We start from the raw sequence: 25,494 nt of genomic DNA on the forward strand, positions 1-25,494 counted from the left end.
TAGGAGAATAGTTTGGAAAACAGAAATGGAAAAAAAGAGAAGAAAGAAAGGAGAAGAATAAAGGATCAAGTGTGTTTCCAGCCAGGGATCCACCGCCTTCTCACCCGGGAGTCACCTCTAGGTGTGCGGCGCCAGTAAATAAGAGAGCCAGGGGTTCCAGACCTTTTTAAATATGGTTTGTTTATCCCATAAGACACTCAAAATCTTTTCGCTGAGCATGATCCAGGTGAGCTTGTGCTTCACCAAAGCCAAGTCAATCATTGGAATTTTCCAGGCTGTTATAGCGATTTTGGTTACCAAAAATCCGTATCCAAAAGCGATGGACTTTAGGACAGGCCCACTACATGTAAAGGGTCGTTCCCACCTGGTCACAAACCCAGAGGTAGGACAAAAAGCCTGAGTACATTTTGGAGAGGCATTTCGATACTAAGTACCATCTATCCAGGGGCAAACTGACCATTCTGGCACTGCCCAAGGTCCCGCGGCCAGTAGGGAGCCCCATGAGAGGCCCATGGCCAGATCTAGGGTGTTGCTGCAGATTTCAGTTGTTTTTCCCCTCGCCTTCACCCCAGCTACCGTGCCAGGCTATCATGCTTCTTCCAGGGCCGGGACACAGATAGCATAATATGGAGGGGGCCGGTAGCATCGCTAGCGCCCGGCATCCAGGTAATGCCCTGCTGTAATCTACAGCACCCACATAATCTCTTCCCGCCTGTCACACAGGTTAAACAGAGCCAGGAAGAGTGCCCTAGGCTTCTCCCAATAATGGCCAGTGAAGAACATGACGATAGACAGAAGTGAATGAAACTGAATCTGACAGTGGCAAGGATGGAGGTGAAGAAGAATGTTCAGGCTAAAGAGTATGCATATATAGAGAAGTATCACAGATTGTGAGGGAAGTCTCTCTCTCTCATGCTGCACTTCTGCCTCTGACATTACAGCCAAATTATGATCTTGCACACAGGTCTACTGTTTTCATAAATGCCCCTGTTTGCATCAAAAAGATGGCTGCTGCATGACAACCATCTTTAAACCTAGAAGTACCCAGCAGTTTCTACACTGCAGTAGATATTTACATGCCCTCTCTATGCAGCTGAGCTGCGTCATGTCAGTGGGGCTTTGTGTGGGTGTGGCTTGAGTGTGGGTGGGGAAACAGGGCCCCATGATCTCTCACCGCCCGGGGTCCCCAAGGGTTGTCAGTTCACCCCTGTGTCTAGTGTATACTTTGTACCCTGCTTTAGCCAATGCTACATTCACTAAACCTTTATGGATGTGTGCTTTCCAAACCCTCCAGTCCTCCATCTTGGGGGCTATGTTAATGTCCCTACTATAAGTTGCTGATTGCATGCCTTTACTAGTATAAAAAAAAGAAATAAAAATGTAATTATCTATACCATAGTTTGTAGACGATATGTCAGGGATCCTGTGGCCGTGCAGCCGTGCGACGGATCCCCTGGGGCCGTGGCGGTGCGAGTGCGCAGGAGCAGAAGCGCAGAAACTCGCGCATGCGCAGTAGCATACACGTCACCGCTAGGCGGGCTATTTAAACCTGCAGAATAGTAAAATCATTGCCTTCTGATCTACAACGTCCCTGCACATATTACCTGATTCTGTTATCTGTATTCTGATCTGACCTGACTAAGAAAGAACTTCACCTGCACCGACCACGGCTATCCCTGACCATCCGCTTGCCTGCTCCCTTGTACTTGATCTGCTCACCTAATACTGACCCGGCTTGTCTGACTCTGCTACATCTACTTACCTGCACCTGCACCTGGCTTGCATCCTGACGCCAGCCATACTTACCTATCGCTGCACCCACGGTCCTGCAACCGGCCTGCATCCTGGTCACAGCCATACTTCCCTGCCGCTGCACCCACGGTCCTGCACCCGGTCTGCATCCTGGTCACAGCCATACTTACCTGTCGCTGCACCCACAGTCCTGCACCCAGCCTGCATCCTGATTGCCGCCATATCTGCCTGCTGCTGCACCTACGTTCCTGCATCTGGTCTGCATCCGGATCTCCTGGGTCTTCAGCTACCTGCCGTCAACTCCAGATCTACCCGGCACTCGTGCCACTCCTGGTTCTGCGCCCTCTGTTCCCAATATCGGGCTCCGAGCGGGAGTCGTAAGAGGACGCCTTCTCTCCACATCAGGCTCCCCAACCAGGTACGTGACACGCTATAACTTTTACGCAAACCAATCAATATACACTTACTGGGATTTATTTTTTACCAAAGAATAAATCTTGCAAAAAATAAAAAACCCAGTGGTGATCAAATACCACCAAAAGAAAGCTCTATTTGTGTGACAAAATGATCCTGTTTGCATATAGCATTGCATGACTGTGCAATCGCCAGTTAAAGTAGTTCAGTGCCAAACTGCAAAAAATGGCCTGATCGTAAAATCAAGTGGTTAAATCTACATTTCTGCTTGAATTAATCAACTACACCCCACACCTGAAAGTAACTGGGGAGAAGATGTCCATGCTGGCAAGATGGATATCTCTTTGCTGGAGTGAAGTATTTGTGGACTTTCCGTAGGTTTTTTATAAGATTTTGGAGTGTGCCTGTTGGAATTTTTGCGCATTCAGCCAAACAGTGCATTTGTGAGGTCAGGTTTTAATACTGGGCAAGTAGACTTGGCCTGCAATCAACATTTTGATCCAACCCAAAGATATTCAAATAGATTGAGGTCAGGACCTGGTGCAGGGCACTCCAGTTCCTCCACATCATTAATCACTCATTAAACCTTGTCATGATGAAGCTGGCTTTATGCAGAGGGCCACAGTCATACTAGAACAGGAAGGGACTTTCCCAAAGTGTTGCCACAAAGTTGGAAGAGCACTGAAAACACCTGAACTCAATAATTTGTAGAGGTGTCCATATACTTAGCTATTTAGTCTACTTACCTCAGACATTCCTCAAGCTTTGCATCATCTCCTCCCCCCTCATCCTATCCTCCAGATAACCCAATCCTGAATCTTTATTCCTAACACAAAAGTCAGGAGATGGACTAGGGCAGTGATGGCGAACCTTTTTGAGCCCAAGTGCCCAAAACTGCAACACAAAACCAACTTTTTTATTTCAAAGTGCCAACACTGCAATTAACCACTTGCCTACTGGGCACTTCTACCCCCTTCCTGCCCAGACCAATTTTTAGCTTTCAGTGCTGTTGCACTTGACAATGACAATTGTGCGGTCATGCAACACTCATTTTTTCACACAAATAGAGCTTTTTTTGGTGGTATTTAATCACCACTGGGTGTTTTATTTTTTGCACTATAAATGAAAAAAGAGCAAAAAATTAAAAACATAAAAGGTTTTCTTTGCTTCTATTATAAAATTTTGCAAACAGGTAATATTTCTTCTTTGATGTGCGTTGGTGAGGCTGCACTGATAGGCAGCACTGATGGGCATTGATGAGGCGGCACAGATAGGTAGCACTGATGAGGTGGCACTGGTGGGCATTGATGAGGAGGCACTGATGATGCACTGAGATGCAGCAATGATGGGCACTGATAAGCTGCACTGACTGATAGCACCAACTGGAGGCACTGACAGACGGCACTGATCGGTGGCACTGCTGGGCATCATTGATGGGTAGCACTGATGGGCAGCACTGATGGGCGACACTGCTGGGCACTGACAGGTGGCACTGCTGGGCAGCACTGACAGGTGGCACTGCTGGGCAGCACTGACAGGTGACACTGCTGGGCACTGATGGGTGACACTTCTGGGCACTGATGGATGACACTGCAAGCAGTTAATCTTACCTCTGGCAGTGTCGGTGTGGCTTCCAACCCAGCAGCTCATTCCCATCCACGCTGAATACATCGCCCCTGGCCCCGGAGCAGTGTGGGAGCCTCTTCCTCTCTTCCACGCCCATCCCCGGCTACATCACCCCTGGTGCCAGATCCGCATAGGAGCCTTTTCCTCTCGTCCACACCCACCCTGGCCCCAGAGACATGTGGGAGATGTAGTTTGATGGGGGTCCAGTGTAGACGAGATCTGGATGGCCGGTCAGTGTGTGTGTTCCGTGTGCGCTCATCTTCCTCTTCTTCCTGGCGTGCCCACTGAGATGGCTCTGCGTGCCATAGGTTCGCCATCACTGGACTAGGGTGTCATTCTAATAGCCATAGAAAAAGCAGGTTGAAGTGGGGGGGGGGTGAAGGGGTGGCTTGCTCCGAGAAAATGTAATCAGGACCTGTGCTTTTATTCTACAATGCCTCTCAGCGTTGAAAATCTACTTTAAGAGTGTTCATTGCCTGAAAACTCTATAAATAACCATTTCAGAAGTTAAGATATATATACGAGAAAGCAGATTATGAATAAACTAGGGACACCTAACATTACTAAGAAAGACATACGGATTCAGTTGCACAAAATGGCTTTCTCTACTTTTCTTAATGTGAGGAGTTGGTTCTCTCGAGGCCAGCTTTAAAGCATAATGGATGCAGTTTCGCTGACATTGCAATCAGTGGAATTTCAGCAAAGGGTTGTGCAACAGTGAACTAACATATTTTAGCCGTGCAGCCTCTTAGATATTGTAACAAAATGTTATTACAGCTTCCATAGAGAGGAGAGTTCTTAGACATATTTCTTCTTTTATGACGGCAGGCAGATAGGAAGGAGTATTGTTAGAAATACGTCTCTTTACCACAGCATAATGAAACACTGAGAAGCTTGGCTGCATTTCCATGTTATTTGGGATATGTTTATGTAGGCTCCAGCAGAAGGTATAATTCTGCCTTGGCAAACACCATCAGAAATAACAAGATTACTGATAGCGCATAGTGAAATTTAGGCATCAGGCTCGCCAAGATTAATCCCTACTATCACTATCATACTAAATCTGTTTCTCTTCTAAACAGCTTTGAAGATTAACCTAAAGTAGCTTTTTTATCACAACAATAAAAGATGAATTAACTGAGTATTTAAAGGAACAGGCAGGGAATACTAAGCTGAACCCAAAGAATGTTTCCTAGGTTTGGGCCCCCTGCACCTTTAAAATGCAGCATCGACTAATACGTCCACCAGATTCAATGGAGGATGGAAGGTTTAAAGCAGAACCAAAAGCAAATATAAAGTAACTATATACTTTAATTATGAATTCATTAAAAAATCATTACATGTGTTTATAAATGCTACTAATATAAATGCTAATTAGCCTCTTGGTATGGGTTCATCACTCAGATTGGAAGGGATCCCTTAGCTAATCAGGATCTTCCGCATACACATGCATTAACAAGGAATGTGCCAACAAAAGGAAAATGAAGAAAGATGACCTCACCGGTCTACTGCTGCTCTCCTATTGTATAAATAACAATCTGAGTGCAAAGAGGTGACCAGGCTGTATTGCTAATGGCATTATGAAAAAGTGACGCCACCAAGTTGTTGTTCTGTCTGCCAGGGTGTCATGGCTTATAGAATACCCCTGCATCTGACTGCATGCAGGTGCTGTTTGGCTGACCATATTCCATACCTCCCAACTTTCTGAGATGGGAATGAGGGACACCTATAAGTAAAAGTATGTAGGCATAGGATACACCTCTTGCCATGCCCCCTTGAAGGAGAACTTTTTTAAAGACATGATTGGTTAAACCCACAAGTACCTTTTTTTACCACTACTATTCCTGTATATTTGCTTTTGTAATTTAGAAATGCAGCAATTTAGAATTTGGATTGGATCCTGCGGGGATTGTCGGCTTTCTTTACAACTTACCTTTTCTTGGAGCGGGTCCGGTGTCACCCCGTATAGGTTGCATGCCGACGACCCGGAACCGCTCCCAGAAAAGGTAAGTTGTAAAGAAAGCCGACGATCCCCGCAGGATGCATCGGATATGCAGATTGAGCATAATGGATCCGGTGGTTCTCGGGCTTACCTGGAGGATCGGTGAGTCCGAGAACCCATCTGAGGATCATGGCGGCTAGGCATAGAAATGAGTGAAGGAAAGATGGCTTCCACTCATCTCTATGTTATTATGTCACTTACAATTTCCGGCCTAATGTAAACAAGGCCATTTTTTAAAAGTATTAGATCAATGCTTTTTTTATCTAATGCTTTACATTGTAGAGAAGAGATCTGGGGTCTTATTGACCCCAGATCTCTCCATATAGACGACCTGTCATTTCATTCACAAGGGATGTTTACATTCCTTGTGATAGGAATAAAAGTGATACATTTTTATTTTCAAAAAAGGACAGTGTAAAAGAAAATTAAATAAATAACTAAATAAAATTTAAAGCACCCCCGTCCCCCCATGCTCGCGCGCAGTGGTTAACCTAGGTCACGCCCACATATGTAAACGGTGTTCAAACTACACACTTGAGGTATCACTGTGAACGTCAGAGTGAGAGCCATATTTCTAGCTCTAGATCTCCTCTGTAACTCTACACTGGTAACTTGTAGAAATTTGTAAAGAGATTTTTAGCTACAGTAGTTTGGCGCCATTCCACAAGTGTGCACAATTTTAAAACATGATATGTTGGGTATCTATTTACTCGACATAACATCATCTTTCATATTTTACAAAAAATGTTTTAATATATTTAAATTTTTTACATTTTTTTAATTCATTAAAGTGTATTTTTTCCAAAAAAATTGTGTTTGAAAAATAGCTGAGCAGATACTGTGTGACATAAACAATTGCAGCAATCGCTATTTTAATCTCTAGAGCCTCTGCTGCAAAAAATATATACAGTATAGAATGTTTGGGGGTTCTAAGTAATTTTCTAGCAAAAAAAAATAGATTTTTACATATATGAGAGAAATGTGAGAATTGGCTCGGTAAGGAAGTGGTTAAATTTGCGTTACATATAAAAGTTACTAACGTACAATCAATAGGTTTTTTTCAGCTGAAAAATGAACTGTTACTAATTTCTCATTGTTCCACTCACCTCAGTCTTCCTGGTGACACATTCCCCCTTGCCATAGCACTGTGGAGCTTCTGGGCTGCTGCCTTCTGGTGCACAGTCAGTGACTTTAACTACCACAACGAGACGTAAGGCCACAATGCACTTACTCACAGAATCGTTTACAAAACCTAAAATGAAAACAGGATTGTTATGGAATATCTGGGCTAAAAGATTCTTGACTATTACTTTTACAAATATATATATACAAAGGTGAGCAAAGGAATGTTGAGGTTTATGTACAAATGGATTTTGAAGCATGCTGAGGGGCTGAGAGTCAGCTGCCAATTAGGCATCTGGGAGGATCCTGACATTATTGTCGGGATCTTTGCAGAGCCTGGACCAGCTCAGTGACATCAGCTGATAGCAAACTTTAGCCTGCTGTCGGATGAATCTGGGTCACACGAGTGCAGAACTATGTGCACTCCTGTGACCCATAGCAGACGTACGGCCAAAAAAGCTTTGGCCATACTACTCCTTTAAAGTGATCAGTAAAGGTAGGTTATGCTCCCTGTATGCATTGAAAAGTTTAATTTTTGTACAGTGTATGAAATGTACAAAAATCCAGGTCAATGTTGATTGGTCGATGGAAAAAGTATAAATAAATGGGTTAATGAAACAAGGCATTCCAAACTATATGTCAGTTGTTCAACTCAATTCAGGTGCCGGCTTGACTCACCATGCTACGTGAAATAACAAATTGAACCCCGCTGATTAAAAATGAAAAAAAAAGACCTCCCTGCAAAAGAGGATATTAATGCTTACTTATCCTACCCCCCGAGCATCGGATCTGTACTCTCTTGAAGAGCTATGCTGTCTGAGTATTTTGCATCTGACACACTTACAAGTGTATTAGATTTCTGGTCCCCCACCGTGTGCTTTGGTTCTATCTATCGGCCTTTACATCATTACTGTGTCCTGTAGTGACATAGAGTGGCAGAAGTGTGTCGGACGCAGAAGATACTTTATACGGCTTAAGTCTTCAAGAGAACATAGATCCAAATCACAGGTGGAGAGATAGCTAAGTATCAGTAGTCTCATTTTACAGGAAAGTACTTTTTTTACTTTGTTTAGGAAGCAAAAGAGAGTCACTAACAAAGAGCAGTATGACACAGTCAAAAGATTACAAAACAATTTCTAGCTTGAGACTCCAGCAGTCTGTGACTGAGCAGATAGTTTACAAATGAAAGTCAGTATGTCTACATTCCCAGATAGAGAACACACTATAAAGATCACAACAAGGATGGTGACAGTGGAGGCATCTCTTGTATTTGATAACACTCTTCTACATAAGTCTATTATATGGAACCAAATTGGGTTCATAGGCTATTCATTGAAGGACAACACTACTTTCTATGAAAAACCCTTGCTGCTTGTTCAGGTTTGCAGAAGGCCCTTTAGATGGTCCACTGTGCTTCAAGGTTTTGAAGGCCAAAGTGTAACTTGGTAAATGGAAACATAGTGTAGTAGCGAAGGACTGTGTCAGGGCTTGGAAAACATTATAATGTCACAAAATAAAATAATAAATCAACAGCAAAAAAGGACATAACATGCACAAAGAGTAAAATGACATCCTGTATTTGAATATAAGAATATACACAGTAAGCTTGCAGGTATCTACAGGTATGGGGAGTGATATGGCACAAATGGATAACTAGGGCTCTTAGACCATAACTGCATATGGGAATTCAGAAAATAAAAGTCTAAAAATGCCTAGAGAAGTCTGTGGTGTATAGTTCATAAACAGATCCTTATAGCTTGTGAGGATGAGTTTTCGCTGAATTCAGAACACCTTTATGCAGCACCTCCACAAAACTAAAAAAGACCTCTATAATGGTAGATAAATAACAGCTGAGTGTGCAATCTGAGTGCAGTGGATGTTGTACATTTATTAAAAAATTACAAATGGCAACTCACATAAAATCAGTAAAAAATATGCTTATCATCTATCATAGGTCCAGCTCTCAGCAAAGGCAAGGCATCAGGGTATACACACAGGATTGACAGATATGGAACCTGTAACAGCTGAGAACACCAGGGGGCATCTGCATCTGTTAACCCTGTGTGTATGCCATGAGGCCTTACGTTTGCTGAGACCTGGACCTATGATCAATGATAAACATATTGTTACTGATTTTATGTGACTTGCCATTTGTTGTTTTTTAATGAATGTGCAATATCCACTCTACTGTGTTTTATCTTGCGTCTACAGATAACATCATTTCTCTAACCAGGCAGTGTTCAAATTTGTATCTTGAATAAACTACCCTCATAACATTGTCATTGAACATTGACATAATTGATTTTCTGGAAGCTCTGCCTGTTCAAATTTATACATGTTAAAGTGTTACTAAACCCAGGACCCTGTATTCACTATATCTGGTCTCCCACAGTGCACAGAACATGGAAATGCAATTATTTTAGTAAATATAAACTGCTAAATTCCTTTACTTATCAGCATTATATAGCAGTCTTGTAACGTCTATCAGTGTCCAGCTAAGCACTGCTTAAAGCTTGTAGTAGGAGTTTTTATTCTTCTCTGACAGTCCTATGAGACTGCACAGCCCCTGACCCTCTGTCTGGACAGCACTGCCTGTGCTGATCACATGCACTCTCTCAAGAAAAACAAACGCTCTAGCAATACACACCAAACTGAGCATGTGCATCTTACTCCCAAGGCTCTGTTCTATCAGCAGATTGATTGGGGGCAGCAGAAGAAAAGGAAGAATCAGAAAAGACAGGATCAAACATCTTTTTTATACCATGCGGAGGATTAACCCCTTAGGTTCCACAGTGAGTATAACAAGCATGCTTTACTGCATATACAGACTGATTTTACTGTTGTGGGTTTAGTAACACTTTAAGTCATCATTGATATGAGACTATCATCAGTACTTATATTTATTTATATGCCCATTTTATTATATTGGACATACTACTAGGACAGCCTCAGGACCGGATGGAACTGCTCTTCTCAGTTATTTCAAAAACAGCATTTTAAAAACAAATTTGTCTTTTAATTACACCATGGGATATTTTGAAGGTGGATGTACATTCAATATGTAATACACGTATATCTAAAATAAAAGATTTTATTGTAGTATCCCCCTCTTTCTTTTTGTATCTAGATTTACTAGGTTTGGGATTTTCTGCAGGTTCACTGATAATAATTACATTGGAACTTTCCACTGGTTATCACATGAAGGTTGTTTTAGGAATTCTCTTCTGATTGATATAAAGTGCCTTGAAAAAGTATTCATACCGCTTGAAATTTTCCACATTTTGTCAAGTTACAACCAAAACCGTATTTTATTAGGATTTTATGTGATAGACCAACGCAACACAAAGTGGCAGATAACTGTGAAGAGAAAGGAAAATGATAAATGGTTTTCAAAATGTTTTAAAAATAAATATCGGCAAAGTGTGGCGAGCATTTGTATTCAGCCCTCTTTATTCTGATATTCCTAACTAAAATCTAGTGGAACCAATTGCCTTGAGAAGTCACCTAATTAGTTAATAGAGCCCACCTGTGTGTAATTTAATCTCAGTATAAATACAGCTGTTCTGTGAAGGCCCCAGAGGTTTGTTAGAGAACATTAGTGAACAAACAGCATCATGAAAGCCAAGGAACACACCAGACAGGTCAGGGATAAAGTTTTGGAGAGGTTTAAAGCAGAGTTAGGTTATAAAAAATATCTCAAGCTTTGAACATCTCACAGAGCACTGTTCAATTCATCATCCAAAAATGGAAAGAGCATGGCACAACTGCAAACCTACCAAGACATGGCCGTCCACCTAAACTGACAGGCTGGGCAAGGAGAGCATTAATCAGAGAAGCAGCCAAGAAGCCAATGGTAACTCTGGAGGAGCTGCAGAGATCCACAGCTCAAGTGGGAGAATCTGTCCACAAGACAATTATTAGTCATGCACTCCACAAATCTGGCCTTTATGGAAGAGTGGCAAGAAGAAAGCCATAAGAAGTCCCGTTTGCAGTTTGTGAGAAGCCATGTGGGGGACACAGCAAACATGTGGAAGAAGGTGCTCTGGTCAGATGAGACCAAAATTGAACTTTTTGGCCTAAAAGCAAAATTCCATGTGTGGCAGAAAACTAACACTGCACATCACCCTGAACACACCATGCCCATCAGGAAACATCGTGGTGGCAGCATCATGTTATGGGGATGCTTTTCTTCAGTAGAGGCAGGGAAGCAGGTCAGAGTTGATGGGAAGATGGATGGAGCCAAATACAGGGCAATCTTAGAAGAAAACCTGTTAAGAGTCTGCAAAAGACTTGAGACTGGGGCGGAGGTTCACCTTCCAGCAGGACAATGACCCTAAACATACAGCCAGAGCTACAATGGAATGGTTTAGATCGAAGCATATTCATGTGTTAGAATGGCCCAGTCAAAGTCCAGACCTAAATCCAATTGAGAATATGTGGCAAGAGTTGAAAATTGCTGTTTTCAGATGCTCTCCATCCAATCTGACAGAGCTTGCGCTATATTGCAAAGAAGAATGGGCAAACACATCACTCTCTAGATGTGCAAAGATGGTAGAGACATACCCAAAAAGACTTGCAGGTGTAATTGCAGCGAAAGGTGGTTCTGCAAAGTATTGACTCAGGGGGGCTGAATACAAATGCACGCCACACTTTTCAGATATTTATTTGTAAAACATTTCTATTATATTTATTTGTTGAAAAGTTTGAAAACCATTTATCATTTTCCTTCTACTTCACAATTATGTGCCACTTTGTGTTGGTCTATCACAGTGGTGGGCAACCTTTTTTTTCAACTGAGCCAAATCTCGCCAAAACCACGATTGAAATTTATTTTGAGAGCCACATTTTTAAAACTGAAAATACATCTCCCATATAGTAATTCATCCCCCATAGTAATTCATCCCCCATAGAGTAATTCATCCCCCATAGAGTAATTCATCCCCCATATAGTAATTCATCCCCCATAGTAATTCATCCCCCATATAGCAATTCATCCCCCATAGCAATTCATCCCCCATATAGTAATTCATCCCCCATATAGTAATTCATCCCCCATATTAATTCATCCCCCATAGTAATTCATCCCCCATATAGTAATTCATCCCCCATAGTAATTCATCCCCCCATAGTAATTCATCCCCCATAGTAATTCATCCCCCCATAGTAATTCATCCCCCATAGTAATTCATCCCCCATATAGTAATTCATCCCCCATATAGTAATTCATCCCCCATATTAATTCATCCCCCATATAGTAATTCATCCCCCATAGTAATTCATCCCCCATAGTAATTCATCCCCCATATAGTAATTCATCCCCCATAGTAATTCATCCCCCCCATAGTAATTCATCTCCCATATAGTAATTCATCCCCCATATAGTAATTCATCCCCCATATAGTAAGTCCCCCATATAGTAAGTCCCCCCCCATATAGTAAGTCCCCCCCCATATAGTAAGTCCCCCATATAGTAATTCATCCCCCATATAGTAAGTCCCCCCCCATATAGTAAGTCCCCCCATATAGTAAGTCCCCCATATAGTAATTCATCCCCCATATAGTAAGTCCCCCCCCATATAGTAAGTCCCCCCATATAGTAAGTCCCCCATATAGTAATTCATCCCCCATATAGTAAGTCCCCCCTGTGTCAATTCACTTACCTTTGCTCCGCGCGTTCCTCTCGCCGTGCTTCCCGCACCGTTCTGGTCTTCAGGGCGGACTGTGAGAGGAGAGGAGTTCGTCACGCTGCCCCGCCTACATCCTGGCTGCCCCGCCTACATCCTGACAGCTGCAGAGTCCTGACTTTTGGGGCGGCCGCCCGAGAGGAGGGAGGGGAGCGGGCGGCCGTCCGAGAGGAGGGAGGGGAGGGGAGGGGAGGGGAGGGGAGGTGAGGGGGCGGCCGCCCTGCACACGCCCGTCCGAGAGGAGGGAGAGGAGGGAGGGGAGCGGGCGCCCGGCACACAGAAGAGCCGCATTTAAGCTTGTAAAGAGCCGCATGTGGCTCGCGAGCCGCGGCTTGCCGACCACTGGTCTATCACATAAAATCCCAATAAAATACATTTATGTTTCTAGTTGTAACATAACAAAATGTGGAAAATTTCAAGGGGTATGAATACTTTTTCGCGGCAATATACATCCTGTACGTGGTATCATCAGACAATCAAAAGCGCTTGTCATATATAAGCTTTAGTGAGCAATACTGCTTAGATGTGTATTTGATAAAGTTCAGCACAGAGCCATGCTCCACTTGCATGATGACAGATATTTATCAATGCACAAAGAATGGTCACAATACTAAAGTAAAGGACATTTTTTTCCAGTTTTGGATAGAGTGGAGAGGGGTTAGAATGCTTGTCAGGTTTTATTGCTGTCTGTGTCCCCATTATGGAGATTCATTCTCTCTACTTGTCCTATTTACCATTATCATTGACAGTGAAAGTAAAAGAAAATCACATATTTTGGGTTATCCATAGAAAAGTAATAAAGGGGAAATCTCCCAATGGGGACACTGATTCTGGTGACCTCTAAGGAATTCCCTTCATTAGCGAAGAATTTACTCCCACTTCCTGTTTGGCTATGGTACAGGAAGTAAAGGGAAATCTTTGCAATGGGACACAGATGGCGAAAAAAATCTGGCAGAGGTTATAAAACTCCCTTCCTCTATCCAAAATGAAAAAAAAAAAAAGTTTTGCCTATAGTTCTATGGGGCACTATTCAACCCACTAACGGGGCACTATTCCTCCCACTAATTCTAATGATGGGGCACTATTCCTCCCACTAATACCAATGATGGGGCACTATTCCTCCTAGCAATTCCAGTGATGGGGCACTATTCCTCCAACTGTTATTATTATTATATACAGGATTTAATATTATTATTATACAGGATTTATATAGCGCCAACAGTTTGCGCAGCGCTTTACAATACCAACGAGACAGTACAATTACAATACATTTCAGTGTAGAAGCAATATGAGGGCCCTGCTCGTGGAGCTTACAATCTAAAGGAAGGGGGAGGTGGTACAAAAGGTGATAGCTGTGGAGGATGATCTGGTGGAGGTGATTCAAGTATAGTTCTTAGGTAGAGGTGGGGTAGGCTTCCCTGAAGAAGTGAGTTTTCAAAGATCGCCTAAAGGCAGACAGGGAGGGGGCTGACTGGACATGCTGTGGAAGAAAGTTCCAGAGGATGGGAGAGGCTCTGGAGAAGTCCTGGAGGCGAGCGTGGGAGGAGGTGATGAGGGAGCTAGAGAGGAAGATATCTTGGGAGGAGTGGAGTGGCCGATTTGGACGATATCTGCGCATGAGGTTGGCGATGTAGCTAGGGGCAGTGTTGTGGATGGCTTTGTAAGCTGTTGTTAGTATTTTGAATTTTATACGTTGGGTTAGTAGAAGCCAGTGAAGGGATTGGCAGAGAGGGGCAGCAGTTGCTGATTGTTTGGTAAGGTGTATGAGTCTAGCAGCAGCATTCATAATAGACTGAAAGGGGGATAGCCTGTGTAATGGTAGACCAGTGAGGAGGGAGTTGCAGTAATCAAGGCGGGATATAACCAAGGCGTGGATAAGTTGTTTTGTGGTGTCATTGGTCAGAAAGGGGCAGATTTTGGAAATGTTGAGGCGGCAGGATTTAGCCAGTGATTACGGGCTAGGATTACGCCTATCACCCTGGTATGAGGGGAAGGACCAATGGTTGTGCTATTGATCTTAATGGTAAAGTCGTGAGTGGAGGATCAGGGAGGAGGAAAAATTACAAGCTCGGTTTTGGAAAGATTGAGTTCAAGGTAGTGATGTGACATCCATGCTGATATGTCGCTTAGTAGATTTGTGATATGTGAGGAGATTGAGGGGGTGAGCTGGGGAGCGGAGAGATAGATCTGGGTGTCATCAGCATAGAGGTGGTATTGGAAGCCATGGGAGGTTATCAGTTGGCCCAGGGAGGAGGTATAGAGAAAGAAAAGGAGGGGTCCAAGGACAGAACCTTGGGGTACCCGAACAGAAAGAGGAAGAGGAGCGAAGGAGGAGTTGTATGTGACACCGAAATTGCGCTGAGAAAGGTAAGAGGAGAACCAGGAGAGAGCAGAGTCATGGAGGCTGATGGAGTGGAGTTTACTGAGGAGGAGCGGGTGGTAGACTGTGTCAAAGGCAGCGGGAAGATCAAGAAGTATGAGTATGGAGTAATTTCAATTGGTTTTAGCAGTTAGTAGGTCATTAGTGAGTTTTAGTAGGGCAGTTTCTGTGGAATGTTGTGGGTGGAAGCCAGACTGTTGGGGATCAAAAAGGTTGTTGTCGGTGAGGTAGCTGTTCATATGGTTGTGAACAAGGCGCTCGAGAAGCTTGGAGGCAAAGGGGAGCAGAGATATGGGTCTTAAGTTATTCAAACAGGTGGGGTCCAGCTAGGGTTTTTTGAGAATGAGGGTAACCAGTGCATGTTTGAGTGGGGAGGGAAAGGTCCCCATGGAGAGTGAGAGGTTGAAGATGTGGGTTTAGGATAGAGCAGGAAGGAGGCTGCAACAGTCGTGAGGGGACAGGATCCAGGGAACAGGTGGTGAAGTATGAACCTGATTTCTATGGTATTTTGATATTACCATAGTAATAATATGTGTGTGAGAAAATAGGAAGGAATAAAAAGCAGAAACAGACATAATGGCACACGCAAAAACATGGCCAGTAGCCATACATACCAATGAAATGATTGTTTCCAAGAGACAGCATTTCTTCTGGAAAGACAAGGCCTCCCGGAGCCTGCAGTAGAGTGACACTCCGTCCGTCTATAAGTGAACACTGGCTGAAGCCTACAGCTGTCACTTTCCATAGCAGAATAAGCAAAGCAGTAGCATCCTGGGAGATTCTAGGGATCCAAGAATACAAGAAGGTATCAGCTTGTCACATCTAATCATCAGATAAAAAGTTTGCAAGAATGCTGACAAATTGGATGAATTTCACTCCAGGCATACAGCATACAAACAAGATAATGACATATTTTAATGGCGATACACCTATGCTTCTTATTATTTTAATATGTTAAAAATGTAAATGCAATTAAAATACAAAAATCGTACTAGAGTCTTCTCAGGGGGTGATCTGTTCTTCTGCACAAGAAAGGATAACACAGAAGCAGCAGGGGCAAGCAGTAGTTATGTTAAAGTGTATTTAATATAATGACGTTTACCAATCCCTAGATGAAGTGGCTGCATTAGCTGTCATTTTTCAGGACTTTTCACCTGATAATCTTGCAAATAAAACACTTCTTGTCCATGGGTGGTTATGTTAACTCCTCAACTAAATCTATATAGGGAGTTGTGACTGCCACCTACACTGCACTTCAAACACGTCTGCCTTTCTTCATCTACAAGAAATGGGGCATGGGAGATTACCCATTTATAGAAGGAAAATTACTTTTTTTTTTATTCCAAAAGTTCTGCTTACTGGAAGGAACACTATATTTTCTGGCTAGATCAACTGGTAATTTTTATACTTGCTGAAAACGATGTGAAAAAAAAAAATTAAAGCAGCAACGTTATGTGAGTCATCCCGATGTGATGACCATGAAGCAGTATACAGAGTTTCAATGATCACTGCTGCTTTGCTACCACCTACATTTTTGGACATTTGTATCTAACGTGAAGTCATAAATTTGAGGATTGTTTATATTGGCCCTTTCCCTTTTTACCATGGAGCCTGCTGTGGGAATATCTTTGATACCAGAAGATATCATACAAGTGCTTTTTGACCACTCTTTTAAGATGGTCATTGGCAGCTGGTAAGCGTGTACCCCTTTATCACTTTGGATGGCAGTTTTGAGTGTCGGTACTTTATGTTATTAGGAAGGAACAAACTTTCTGTATATTAGCACTTGCTAACGCTTGGATGGGACTTTTTATATGAACCTTGTTTCACCTACTTAGTACTTTTTCATATGGTTTTATGTCTGTATACATCTGTATATTTTGAACACTTGCAACACTAATTTGGGTTGAGTGTGACACATTTTTTTGTTTTGTCCCACCCCTGGGGCTTAATCATGGAGGTCCATGATTACGCTCCAGGGGCAGGGCCGTCTTTAACGTGGGACAAAAGGGTTAGATGCCCAGGGCCCAGTCATTGTTGTGGGGCCCGAAGCAGCTGCCCCATGAGCCCACGCTGCCTGCCAGGGTTTTTTTCAGCCTAATTCTGCCACCTTGGGAACTGCTCTCTTCTGTATTTACAAGTGACAGCTTGTAAGGAGCTCTCCCGGCGGCCGCTCAGAAACCTCCCTGCTCTACACATCGATCTCCATAGGAAAGCAGAGGAGGGAGGGGGCGGGGACTCCACACAGGCAGAAGCGCCTCCTCACTGACAGCCTGCATGGACACACTGTAAGTATTCCTCTGTAGTTGTGTGTGTCTGAGTGTGTGTGTGTGTGTATCTGTTTGTGTGTGTATGTATGTGTATTTCTACATGTGTGTATGTGTGTTTCTGATTGTATGTGTGTGCCTGTGTTTGCCTAGGGTCCAATCAATATTAAAGACGGCCCTGCTCGGGGGTGGGGCATAACATGTTGGAGACATGGTTTGGATGAATCGAACTGAGGCTGCTTTCACCTGCTTACCACTCGGGCCGGGTGAGGTGTGTGGCGGCAGGGCAACCTCTTTCTATTTTTGCAGCTTGCTTTGGGTCTGGATGGACCTTTTCTCAGCCTGCACCCTCACTGGTCAGTGGCATCCAATTCACTGGACCTTGACAGCCTGAGCGGGGACCCTTAAGCATTTATTATGGGTTACATATATATAGTTACATAGTTAATCTGGTTGAAAAAGACACAAGTCCATCCGGTTCAACCAACAGAGAAAGCAAAAAAAAAGGCACACACAAACAGAAAACCTCTATATACACAATCCTGTACCCACAGTGATCCAGAGGAAGGAAAAAAAACAATAAAACATGATTCCATTTGCTCCAGCAGGGGGACAAAAATACCTTCCTGATCCCCCAAGAGGCAACCAGATATTCCTTGGACCATCTTTACCTATACATATTAGTATCCAGTTATATTACATTCATTTAGGAAAGAATCCAGGCCTTTTTTAAAACAATCTACTGAGCTAGCCAGAACCAGCCCTTGAGGGAGTCTATTCCACATTGCTCTTACTGTGCTGTGAGGTTCCAGTACCTCCCGAATCTAAAGCTGTTTAGAGACTGGCAGATGTTGAAAACAACAGGAGATGAGACATCTGTTAGCCTCACTTGGATCACCAGAACATGCTGATTATGCTGATCAAGTGCAGGCATGAAGAAAGCTTCGTTCCTTCTTCTCCATAAGAAAGGTAAAGAATGTCTCTGCAGATGACATCCAAATCATGGAAGAACCATGTCTCCAAGTCAACAGTATATATCCTTTCAGTTTACTAAAGTGAAAGATGATGATGATTTCTGATTGATTGTTTTGTATTACTGACCTTTGCATGTTACCATTGCCTTTTGGACAGTTTTACCTAATGATCTGTGTGAGTTTACCAACTGCTGGCAATTTGAAAGGCTATGTCCAGCTTCAGCAGTTCATATCTAACATGCTGGGCAAACACTACTGCTCATGTTGCTCAAACTAGTCCATAGCATGCGGTGCATACTCGCACATTATGACATTACCTGTGCTGGTACAATTTTTTTCTTCTTTATGTGTTTACTACCACTTTAAAATGTGTGTAGCACCCTCATAGTCAGGCTGCTAGTGTTATAAGTAAATTTAGTTTGGGCTTCCCTTTAGCCAGGGGGATCATTTGCTTTTGTCTGTTCTAGGTTCTGCTGGTACATGCTCAACTACTTTCCCCTACATCCCAATGCCTTATGGGATATAGTGGGTGGGAGAGTCTGACCCTGGTCTACATATTCATGCACTCTCAGCGAATCCCTGGCCAACAGAGTGAGTGCCTAGCAGGGGGCTAAGTGGGGTATAAATAGTCTGGGGCCTAGAACAGCAGTCTCTTGTTCCTGGGGAAGTAAGACCCAGCCTAAGGGCTGTGGCACCCCTGAGCTGCAAGCAACACCACTGAAGAATTTCTTTTGAAGTCCCAGCCCCAGTTAGACCTCAGGGACCTCTGCCTAGATTAACCTGAGGCAGTGCAGAAAGCTCCAGAAAGGGATGTAAGCTGCAAGCACCAAGTACAGAGACTGGTTCGTACTACAGGAGACATTACAGTACCCAGGGCACAGTGGGTAATAGCCTAAAGGATCCCAGAGACTTTTCTTGCCACCTTTGGGAGAGCATATTACAGTTTATTCAGGATTAGTCCTCATGCACACTGGATGTTTTTACAGCTGCTGTTTTTGGCTTTTGACTTTTTTTTCTACAGCCAGTAAACCCCCCAGAATGTTATCATATGGGTCCATGCACACATAGACTGTAATAAACGTTTTTTTGGCAGGGACGTTTTTTGGCTGGGGAAAAAAACCCAGGACTAGTGGGTTTCTAGAGGAGATTTGTAGCTGTAAAAAAGCTAATGCTGAAAAATGCAGTAAAACGCCACAAACCAGGCGTTTTTGGACTTTTTTTTAACAAAAAAATATCTGGGGGGTAAAAAAACGCTAAAAACCTCAAACGCGTAAAAACACGGGAAAACACTGCTAAACACGGCAAAATGCAGTTAAAAGCTAATGCAAAACGCTAAAAAAGCTGAAAAACTCTTTACACAGCTAACATTACCAGCATTATCAAAACACCCCGTGTGCATGGACCCTTATACTCCTGTTGAGGAGTCTTTGCATTAACGTTCATTTAACCTTCATATTTAAGAGGGTGGTTACACCCTGAAGAAGCAGATCAGCTTTAGTGTCCTCATCTTTGCTAATTGTTCTTTTGGAACACCCCGAGGCTTACCATCACCCCATCCAAGTTGAACTGGCAAATAAACTGCAGAAACATGCAAGGACTGTTTTCTGATTTGAGTGACTTTTACCTTGGGTGTGCCTCGTTGCCATGTGCCTATCAGGGAATGGAACCCGGGATCAAACAGCCAGCCCAGTCTGGGGTCTGTGTTACATGTGTCTTTTATATCTATCTGGAGTTCAGCTTTAACACATGAACGTTGTATATCAAAACTTACTTCACTGACGTGTTCTCTGGAACTTCAAATGTCACCAGCCGCCCACCTGAGGAGGTATTAGAACTGGCATTTCCACATGCAACGTCTGCAATCACCTGCAATGACAAGAAAATAAAACCATTATAAAGCTATTTTTATGGACATTACACCCACCCAAGCAAAACGTCATATAATATAACAGCTGCCTATAGCAACTCAAGAAATCATTTCAAGATGAAATGCAGAAAAGGAAACCCTTAGTTCTTGTCTGCAGCATGAATCATACTGCAACTAAAATTTCAAGATGGAAGTAAGAAAATAAAAGCAAGTGTCTGAATTGTTAACAGCCCATCATCCTTCACCCTTATCCTGAAATTTGCACAACAGACACATTTACAATCTGACCACTTTGAGCTGACCTTTCAGTAATTCTGTGAAGGAATAAGTTCTTGACATATCACAATAAACAACTGAACCTGACAGCTGTCACTTTCCATAGAGGAATAGGCAGGGAAGTACAACCTAGCATCCTGACAGATTCCAGGTAAACAGTATCATTTTTCAAAAAAGCTCCACCTTCTATCATTAAAACACCAGTATTGACCACCAGTTCAGTGACTTTGCCTAGGCTGAGGTGATGTCATTACTCTGCTGCAGGCAGGAAAAAGCATCACCTCAGTCCTTTCTCTTCCATTTACAGACAAACATTTGTAAACATAACCAAGAAGGCATCAGAATGTACATGGCTGTGTCATCTCTGAGACAACATCTCATGCCAGGAAGTTGATACTGACCCTGCATGAAGCCTGAACAGAGGTGACAAAATCCTGGAAAACAAATCAGATGAAAGAATTATCGGGGGGGGGGGGGGGGGGGGGACTAGAGTGATTACTGTGAGAGGTAATACATACCTGGAAGTGTTACACTTGACACACTATTTAGCATGCTTGCACTTAACATAAAATATACCTGATGTCAGGTCCACTTTAAGGCAAATCATGGGCTGACAGATCTTTAACAGCTTTGAAGATACGTATATACTAGTACAAAGACATTCTTTAGAACTCAACTCAGATAGCCCATTTGGGACCTAATTAAAAAGCTTCTCTAGCATTATGATAAAACAGAAGTCTCAGTTGCAGATGTATTGCTTTTTCCACATGTACCTTCCTTGCTAATTATAATTTGATGAACTGCTTGCCAATCACAAGAGAAATTTCATCAAACAAGTATAACGCCACACCCATAGGAGCCACTGATTAGGATGGGCCCTCTGTTCTTTGCATCAACATTTTCCAAAAAGCCTCATTGTCTATAACAAACCAGGTTGATTGTACAAACAAACAATATCACAGGAAATCACTGAAGGTAATACTTAGTACCAAACGAGGTAGCAAAGGCAAACTTAATATACTGTCACCCAATATGTAGAATAGAATAAAAATTGTAAACGAGCGCTGGGTAGAGCAAATGATGGTAAATGATAAGAAGCTGCTAGCATAAAAGGCAAGACCTCAAAAACCTCCTCCTAAAATATATAAACGTAAAATATGCAGCGCTAAGAGTTAAATATTAAGATAGATGATAAAATGTACATAATATACATGTGCAAAAAAGGCAAAATGACTTGGTGATGAAACCAGTAATGTGTAGCTATAACCAAAGTCCTGAAGATAAGGTGCATATAGTGACAATGGTGCCAAAGTCAGTCTATCCCGTGGTGTCAGACAATATTAAAAAAAACACAATCCGTGACATCTGTGGCTGGAAAAGTAAATGTTGATTGCACTAACCAGATGCAGTGCAATGTATTGCGCATTGGAGTAAATAGGACCTACTCCTGGTCGTCTGGATCTGGAACACTGCAACGTGAATGATCACCAGGTCAACAGTATCCAGGTACTATGCGTCCAATGATAGAAAGCTCGTCTCCAGGTATTCCGTCGCCAGCCACCAGAGGGATGGTATACGCTCTCATATGCCAGGAATCACCTTAAGGGAGGGGCTCGCAGGACAAAACAAGCCCAAAAGAGAAGTCTCTGATAGTGTAGTATTTTATTAAAATGTAATATAAAGACAGGTAAACTTACATAAAATTCCAAGATGGCCAGCGGTCAGTCAAAGGGACCGTGCGGGCTAAGGTCATTGTGTAGGAGCACCTCCCTAACGCATTTCACGTGAATACACTTTTTCAAAGGGAGTGTGCCTACTAATGAAGCCTCCTATTTATAGTGAGTGGTGTTCCTAGTCTGTATGACGCATTGGCATCATTTAAATCTTACTGCGCATGCGCGGGATGCTGTATGATGCTATTGCGCCATTTAGATGCTACTGCGCATGCGCGGGATGAATACTGTGCCGTGTGATGTTCCTGCATCATCGCGGGCCTCTCGCGCATGCGCAGTATTTGCGCGGTGGCCATTTTGCAACATTCACTATAAATAGGAGGCTTCAATAGTAGACACACTCCCTTTGAAAAAGTGTATTCACACGAAACACGTTAGGGTGGTGCTCCTACACAGTGAACTTAGCCTGCACGGTCCCTTTGACTGACCGGTGACCATCTTGGAATTTTATGTAAGTTGTTTACCTGTCTTTATATTACATTTTAATAAAACACTACACTATCGGAGACTTCTCTTTTGGGCTTGTTTTGTCCTGCGAGCCCCTCCCTTAAGGTGATTCCTGGCATATGAGAGCGTATAACATCCCTCTGAAGGCTGACGACGGAATACCTGGAGACGAGCTTTCTATCATTGGACACATAGTACCTGGATGCTGTTGACCTGGTGATCATTCACGTTGCAGTGTTCCAGATCCAAACGACCAGGAGTAGGTCCTATTTACTCCAATGCACAATAAATTGCACTATCTGGTTAGTGCAATCAACATTTACTTTTCCAGCCACAGATGTCACGGATTGTGTTCCTTAATATTGTCTGACACCACGGGATAGACTGACTTTGGCACCATTATCACTATATGCACCTTATCTTCAGGACTTTGGTTATAGCTACACATTACTGGTTTCATCACCAAGTCATTTTGCCTTTTTTTGCACATGTATATTATGTACATTTTATCATCTATCTTAATATTTAACTCTTAGCGCTGCATATTTTACATTTATATATGTCAGCCAATATGATTGGGAAATAGGCAAGCATAAAATGGATTAACAATAGTAATACCACAATTTAACATAAAAAGTAATTAACAGTAAGGGCTACGTATAAGATGATATTTGGCATCCAGATCAGCATAAATAGCTAAAAGACCACCTTAAGTACAGCAGTGAGCAATAGTAAAGTTTAATCTATTGAGTGGTAGAACTATACTGCCAGAGTGTATTTATGGAGGCTTTGCTATTTCTAGATCGACTGTGTAGGCACAGTCCAAAAGAAAAGGAGAATGGTAGAGGAGGGAGCAGGGAACAAAAGGAACTTGCAGAATAATTATTCTGGGAAGGGCAGTCCTTTGAGATGTTCTTCTGCCGGATAACAATGTGGCCCTTTAAGAGTGTCGGTGCACATAGCAACAGTCCCAGAAAACCTGCATGCAGTGTAGGTACAGTATAGGTTAGGTATAGTCTTGTCAAAGGTGCAAGGTAGATGTGGTTCAGATGCAGTAAAGGTTTGGCATAATGTGGTATAGGTGCAGTCTAGGTTTGGAATAAGTGTGGTATAGAGTACAGTATGGGTGTGGTATGGATTGGGTATACTTGATGTCCTGCTCTCAGTGGCCCAGTCCCTGCTAACAGTATCAGAACTGGGTGAATAGCCTTCTCACCAATTCACAGGATGCTGCAGTGATCTCTCTCTCTGTAGATCAGCAGAGGAAACTAGATGGTGAGAGAATGGTCCCTTCTCCCTGTGGCGACTATGTAAATATGGTTGATGTGGTCCGTGCTGCGCTGCCCAGGGTGTCTCTGCCCCCAGGTCTCCGTTTCTGGTCACTCGCCCCATGTATAATCTGCGTGCACCAGGACCAATGTGCACACCTTGGCTCCTGCGCTGAAAAGAGAAAAGGTTTCCAGTGCAGTCTGGTAAAAGCTGTTGCACCACTCCACTTCCTCCTCAATGTCCTATAGGAACTGTATTGTAAAGATCCACAAGTCTCATTCAGCGATTGATGTTTAAGATCACAACTGTCATGATCCTTGACATTCTGCATAAAAGTCCAAAGGTTTTCCTGGCAATAGTTCTCCATTTACTGACAGGAGGGGATAGTGCAACATAACATTCAGCATAACAGCATAAAGTGAAAGTAAGCCTCCTTGCTGTTTTACACATCACTGATATGTGACTGTGCTAGGCAAGTGTGGGTCTCTGATATGTCAATGCAGTTTTAAAGTTCAACTCCATCCAAAACCTTTACTTTTTTTAGTATTGAACACAGGGAAGGGAAAGGACATCTGTCAGGTATGCAGTGGAGATCTCCAGTCATGTCCTTTCGGGATACAAACTGAGGTGAAATCTCTTCTGTACAAACACATTGCAACAAAATACTTTTATTCAATCAAAGGTAAAGGGTTAGAACCTTTGTGATATTTTTATTACCAAGTAAAAGTGAGATGGAGGAGCCAGAAGCACCACATTTTCTGAGATTTATGGATATTTTATTGGTGACCTTTGCTGATCGAGTGATTTTCTGGGGCCACTTGCTTCATTACCGCAACAGACCAAGTTGAAGTTCAGTATTGTCAGGTGCACAAATCAGGTACTTCCCGCAGGGCCTGGATCCTTCAAGATCCTGTTCCAGGACGTCTTCATCCCTTGAGTCTCGGTATCTTCATATCTTCAGGATTGGTAAGCATGTGGTGGCCCACAATGAGTACACCCTTTCAAGGACACTGCAGGCAGACACCTTTATTTTATCTTCTATGACCACAAGGCCTCTTATAGGAAACCCTAGCCTATGCTTTCCATCATTGCTGGTCGCCAGTGCACAGCAATCCCCTTTGGGTCCGAATCGAGCTAGCTGAGGATTCTGGGACACTGCATTGCCAAGACTCTTCTTCCTTTTTTTTAATCTTTTGTCTTCACTTAAAAGACTCTGTGCTTCACTCTTGTGTATGTTAGGAGGAATTGACACTACAATAGTTCACTGCAATATTCTTATATTGAGAAATTATAAATTCTGTCGATATTTGTCGAGCCTGTGGCATCAGGGTTTTAAAGAGAAGAATTGACAAAGAAAGGTCTTTCTGTTTCCTTTCATGCATGAGGTCAAAGGTTCTTTAAAAGGTCTAATTGTAGTTGCTGTTTGATTCACTTGTACTGTACATCTATAATTTGAGTCCCCAGGGACTAAACGGCTCATACCAAAAGTTAATTACCCTAATAATCTTTGGCTTTGTCTGTTGACTTGAAAGCTTCCAGTAAAAATGCAATTGCTTTGCTTTACACAATTTGGTGTCATTGCAAGTGTCATCCTGTGTATGCCATGTCTGAACCCAGGGTGTCAAGGTGTCAGAGGGCTTGCTAGGTCAGGACAATCTTTGGGGATCATCATCTTCCAGTA

The 25,494-nt window shown here is 42.8% G+C and overlaps 1 protein-coding gene across 1 annotated transcript in view; it reads right to left on the minus strand.

Moving 5' to 3' along the window:
• DNER (delta/notch like EGF repeat containing) overlaps positions 1-25,494 on the minus strand; it is a 258,886-nt gene that overhangs the window by 71,811 nt on the left and 161,581 nt on the right. The window contains exons 3-5 of the mRNA XM_089683496.1: positions 19,993-20,087; positions 15,595-15,761; positions 6,901-7,046 (exon numbers count right to left, since the gene is read on the minus strand). Coding sequence (XP_089539622.1) covers positions 6,901-7,046; positions 15,595-15,761; positions 19,993-20,087 — 408 coding nt within the window. The remainder of the gene's footprint in view (positions 1-6,900; positions 7,047-15,594; positions 15,762-19,992; positions 20,088-25,494) is intronic.

Source organism: Staurois parvus, unplaced genomic scaffold (genome assembly GCF_062004578.1).
Source record: "Staurois parvus isolate SC_StPar_1 unplaced genomic scaffold, SC_StPar_1.0 ptg000312l, whole genome shotgun sequence".
NCBI lineage: Eukaryota > Metazoa > Chordata > Amphibia > Anura > Ranidae > Staurois > Staurois parvus.